Source organism: Elephantulus edwardii, unplaced genomic scaffold (assembly GCF_000299155.1).
Source record: "Elephantulus edwardii isolate Elephantulus edwardi_28Jun2011 unplaced genomic scaffold, EleEdw1.0 scaffold00257, whole genome shotgun sequence".
In the NCBI taxonomy this organism is placed as follows: domain Eukaryota; kingdom Metazoa; phylum Chordata; class Mammalia; order Macroscelidea; family Macroscelididae; genus Elephantulus; species Elephantulus edwardii.
Window position 1 is genome coordinate 1,663,362 of NW_006400007.1, and position 6,000 is coordinate 1,669,361.

The following is a 6,000-nucleotide window of genomic DNA, read 5'->3' on the forward strand; positions in this document are numbered from 1 at the left end:
TCCCAGAGGCACGCGGTTCGAATCCACCAGATTCTTTGCCGGGAAAAGGAGGGACAATCTCCTCCTGTACCAGTCAGATCTGATTTGACGGTACACGCACACAAAAAATAAAAAAAATTAAAAAAAAAAAACAAAACAGACAGATCTGTCCTGGAGAAGGTGAAACCAGATTACTCTTTGAAGGCAAGGATTTTAAAGCTCCATCTCACATACTTTGAGCATGTTGCTAGGATGGACCAGTCCTTGGAGAAATATATCATGCATGGAAGGGTAGAGGGACAGTGCAGGGAAGGAGACCCTGGTTAAGATAGATTGACACACAGTAGCTGGAGTAATGGGACTAAGTGTGTTGGAGACAGATTAGCTCAGGACAGGGCAGATTTCAGAGCTATTGTGCATAAAGTCACTATGAATCACAGATAGCTCAGTGGCATATAACAATAACATTAATGGCTAGTGAAGGAGTTCTGGTGATTGCTGCCAATTTTACTCTTGGAAAAAAGTTGAGCAATTCTAATCCACTGGCTGCTCCTTGAGAGAAAGTTAGGCAGCGGGTTTGGTTTTTTGTGTTTTGTTTTTTGATTTGTTTGGGGTTTCTACCCCCCACCTCCAATGGCTAGTGATCTGGAGTATCTTTTCATGTACTTGTGGTTGTTTGAGTATTTGAATATCTGCTTTAGGTCTTTTCTGTTTTGATTTGTTGTTTGTCTTGTTGTTTTTACTGCTAGTTTTGTGTGTGTATTCACACACATATTTTTTATTTTTAACCTTTAGTACATACATAGTTCCTGAATGTTTATCCAGTCTGACATTTGTCTTTCATATGGTTGATAAAGTTGTTTGACGTATAAAAATATTTATATGAAGTCTCTCAAGTTGTCTATTTGTCTTTTGTAGCTAAAGCTTTTGTTACTGTATATTACAACCTATTGTGAAACACTGGGTCCCTTCCCTTTTCTTTTTCGTCTAAGCATTTAATGGTTTTAGTTGTCACACTTAGGCTCTGCATCTATTTTTAATTGATTTGTGTGTATGGTATTGAAAGACAAGGTTGTATGAAATGATTTCTGGACTTTCAATTCTATTCCATTGCTTTGTGTATCTATTATACCAGTACTAGACTGTAAAAATGGTAGCACAGCATCAGATTTCCTCTTCTAACTTTATAAGAGGGAGTAGAAAAAACCAAGAACATCACTATCAGCCCAAGTATAATGATTTTTATGATTTTCAGACATACCTCTTCCTCTCTCTAACCTAACCTTTTACCAGTTCTTATACCAGCTGTCTTTCCCGCAACAATTTGCTTCTCTCCTGCGTTCAATAATTTATTGTACAGATCATGCCTACAGTTAGGAGGTTTATTAGAGTTGTTAACTCAGGATAAGAATCAAAAAGTTACAACTCAGGATCAGGATTAGGAAGCATGTAGTCTCCTTCATCAGTTCAAGACACCTTTTCAGTCACTTTCAGCCAGTGGGATTCCTCTTAGCTCCCTCTCAGGACAAATCTCATCTCTGTCCTTTTCCTAGCCTCCTTTCTGTTTTTACAACTACAGAGCTCTTTTTGCTGATAAGTAAGTACCCAGAGCCAGCCACACAGTTCTGCTAGCAGACCCACTGTGTGAAAGTAAGGTGCTCCTCCCTCTAACTCAGTGAGGGTTCTCTGGTGGCTTAGTGGCAAGAAGCTGCACTGCAATCACGAAGGCAGGCGGTTCGAATCTACCAGATGCTCCACTGGAGAAGGCAGGGCAGTCACCTCCTGTGCCAGTCAGATCTAATTCATCAGTACCCAACAAGGAGGAGAAAACAAAAACAACAAAAAAAAATTTAAAAATTTAAAAAAAAAAAATCAAACAAATGAAACAACAAAGCTCTGGCTCAGTGAATCAACATGCTTACTATTCCTTGCTTGGTAGGCCAGAAACCTACTATATCATCTCATGCAGTCTTCTGCTGTTTATTTGCAATGGAATTCTGTCATGTTTGCCATTTTTGGTGTCATAGCTCTTTCTGTCCCTTGGGTTTAAGAAGTTCTCAGTACAAGAACCCTAGATCCAAAAAATGTGGTGTTTGAGTAGTGAAGTTCCTACTTTTATCTTAGGCTTTTGGCTCCCTTTAAGCCTAGCAGGATAGCAAAACTGGCAGTTGTTTTGTTACAGTTTTATATACTTTATTTGCATGACCTCACCCCTCACTGGGATTCTGTGCATCTTATATGCGTTATCAGCAAGGCTGTCCTATCCTCTTGGGGGAATCACCACTCCCTATTTGCATAGTTGTGCTCATTCTTTATATGTAAGTAACAGAGACAGTGGCTAGGAGGACCCTGTTAAGTGATTCACTACACCTCATAGGCTAACTTAATTACTATAATAGTTTAGTTAAGGATAATCGTTCTTAAACAATGTATTTCAAGTTAAATTACATCTTGTTCTCTAAAGCCAGGCCACTATTAATTAGCAAAAGTAATAATGAATTAAAGTGGAATAATTTAATGTTACAATATACTCAGCAGTTTTAATGATAGAGCTAAAATGGGGACAGAAACAACACACTATTACTATAGTAGTTTCTTAGTCACTCAACATTTAAGAACAGTATTTTGACAGTTGGCTACATAGGCAGGGTCATGCTATTTTACAGTCTATAAATCTAGTTTTATAAAATAACAGTTGATAACATAGCACATATGTGTGAGTAATTTAATCTGTTAATGTGTAACTTTTGTATTATAGAGATATAACAACCCACTATTTTCACAAAATTCAATTTTAATCATGGCACCCAAGCTTTTGAATCAGACGCTTTACCATAGTGTTTGTAATTAAGGAATACAATTTACAGCTTACTCCAATACAAGCACAGTGGGAGAGAAATGCTATTCTTTATAAATGAGTTATAGCTAATAAATTGCTGTATTTTAAAAGAAGGCTTAAAATGACTTTTATTATTTGTCTCCTTGGCTATAATTTTTTTTTTCTCGTGAGAGCTCATTTTATGTATAACTTAATATAGTTGTCTGCATGAGCAAACACTTAATCATCATGATAACTGAAGTTCCCTAGGTATATTATCTTAAAATTTTATTTCTTTGTATTGGCAGTAGCAATTCTTACTTTTGATCTTGTTTTTATAGTTATAGATGTGAGTATGCCATGCTCACAGGATATACTTCGAATGCTCCTTTCTCTTCAACCAGTTCTTCAGGATGCTATTCAGAAAAAAAGAACAGTAAGGCCTTGGGGGGTTCAAGGTCCTCTCACTTGGCAACAGTTTCATAAAATGGCTGGCCGAGGCTCTTACGGTAAGAGAGTTAATAATAGTAATGATTTTGTATCAGTCCTTATGTTTCTGTGCCCAATAAGAATTTCTTCATAGATTTTCCCTAAACATTTTTGTGACTTATACTTGACTGAATGCCAGTATCTATCTTTACATATTGGTCTCCCGGTAAGATTGTATATTAAGAAAAGGTTCTGCTGCATAATTTTTTTTTAAAGGCTAAAAAAGTATTTCGTTGTAAAGTTTGAGAATAGTGAGGGATAATACTAATGATACAAAGTCCTGGAAATAGAGAAAGGATTTAAAGTAAAGATAAAACTTTGTGAAAAGAATAGCAAATGAATTGTGTGGCACACAGTGGATTTATGGTCAACTTGGTCAACTGCGATGAAGTCCCTGGTTTGCACAAAAGGTTACTGTACTCAAGAGCTAATTGGAAGATTGGAAGTTCGAGTCTATCCAGAGCACATTGGAAAAAAGGCCTCTCTGGTCTGCTCCTGAAAAATCAACCACTAAATCAGTTAAGTGTGTAGTTCTACTATGACAAATACTGGGTCACAAGGAATCAAAATTTATATACTGGCAGCTGGTATTAGGAGTGATTGAAAGAACAATCAGAGTACTTAATATTTATTTCAAATTACCCCTAAAAGATTGAGTTTAATTAAACTTTTAAAAATATGTTTGGAGGAGTTCTTAACAGTTAAGTGAGACTTCTTTATATGGTACAGAATGTATTAAGCACAGCAGCAGTACATTTAAAAATTAAATTAACAATTAAATGAGACTTTTTTTTGGATGATGATTATTCACAGAGGTAATATACTTAAAAAAATAAGATTGCTTTCTTTCCTTTATGGATATACTTCAAATTTCTTGTTGGTTTTTTTTCCTTCTTCTCTTTCACACCCACACGTACACTCACACCTGTCCCTTAATTAACATTTAGTGAAAAATACAGGTTACAATAATAGTTAGATTGTTTTACATTTTCACTTGAAACTTTTATAGTGTTTTTGAAACCAAAATAGTAGTGGACTGCACATTCATCTATTAATGAAAAAAAAATATTAGATACACTGTCCTGCATTTCACTGAATTTAGCTATCATTTTAATCAATGCATAAAGAGCATTTTTTTATTTCTTTAAAATTTATTTCTTATATAATTGTGTTTCACACTGTCCTTCCTTCACATTGTGTGAATACAATCATTCCCATCAGTTATGTTTTATAAAAATAATCACCACTGAACTATTTCCACCATTAGCCTAAAAGTTATAAAACATTTTTAAATAAAATGGTTGCTGTATGCCCTCCTTTTCATATATGATAGTTTATCTTAACAGTCTCCTGTTTTTAGATACTATTTCTCAGTAATACAAATATCCTTAGGTTAAAGCATAAGTATTTGTGGAATTTTTAATATTGCCTGATGACTCTCTACATATCAGTTTAAATTTTGACCACTACAGTTTCTCAAACCCCTGTCACTGAGTGCTAAGTACATGAATGAATATGGTTTTCTTTATTGTTTGGTGGGAGAATGCATAGGCTATGATGCCAGATTTCCTAGGCTCAAAGTCTAGTTCTGCCACTATAATACTGTGCAAGTTACTCAACTTACCTGTTTCCATTTCCTCATCTCTTAAATAAAGTTCATAATTAGATCTACTTTATATGGGTTTTCTAAAGAATAATGAGTTAAGAACTTTGACTATATAGGACATAGCACAAAATAAATACAATTGTTTGCTGTTACTACTACTTTTATTTTGACTTATGAGTTGGAGCATCTTTTTATGTATAAGATACACATTATTTCTTGTAAAGTCAGTATATGTCCTTTATCTAATTTTAAAATTAGGTTATTGATAATTTTTTAGGGATTTATAGGTCCCATTTATGTGTTTTAAAAAAACCCCTTTTGTTAGTGCATTGTAAATTTTTTCTAATTTCTTTATATTATGAGCTTTATAATATTTAAATTTATATAGTCAACTTATTTATTTATTTTTGTTATGATGAAAAATAATTATTAACGCTTGAGACTTAAGTAAAAAGACTATACATCCTGCTATTAATTATTTTCTTACATCTTTTTTATATAGGAACTGATGAATCCCCAGAACCACTGCCAATCCCCACATTTCTGTTGGGTTATGATTATGAGTTTCTGGTGCTTTCTCCATTTGCTCTTCCTTATTGGGAGAGACTTATGCTGGAACCCTATGGATCTCAAAGAGATATAGCCTATGTTGTACTGTGTCCTGAAAATGAAGCCTTGTTAAATGGAGCCAAAAGCTTTTTCAGAGATCTTACTGCAATATATGAGGTAGGCTTTCTTAAAAATGAGTGATAATTTTAAAACTGCCATATGATTTGTATTTATGCTTGGTCTTTTTGGTCACTTGCTATGCATCTGAGAGCTGGACAATTAATAAGAATAACAGAATTGATGACTTTGAGCTGTTGTGTTGGAGAAGAGTACTGAATATCCATCCCATGAACTGCCCAAAGAATCCATCCTGTGCATTGTCAAAAGAGCAATATGTCCTAGAGAAAATGCAGCTAGAGTGCCGCTTGGAGGCAAAGATAATAAAACTTCATCTCTCATACTTTGGGCATGTTTCTAGGAGAGGGTATTAATTGGAGAGGATCCTCATGCTTGGAAAGATGGAAGGTCAGCAAGAGAGGAAAACTCTCAACCAATGATT

At 34.7% G+C, this 6,000-nt stretch overlaps 1 protein-coding gene across 1 annotated transcript in view; it reads left to right on the forward strand.

Moving 5' to 3' along the window:
- MED13 (mediator complex subunit 13) overlaps nt 1-6,000 on the forward strand; it is a 158,701-nt gene that overhangs the window by 92,503 nt on the left and 60,198 nt on the right. Inside the window, exons 18-20 of the mRNA XM_006899467.1 lie at nt 2,738-2,822; nt 3,139-3,306; nt 5,395-5,618. Coding sequence (XP_006899529.1) covers nt 2,738-2,822; nt 3,139-3,306; nt 5,395-5,618 — 477 coding nt within the window. The remainder of the gene's footprint in view (nt 1-2,737; nt 2,823-3,138; nt 3,307-5,394; nt 5,619-6,000) is intronic.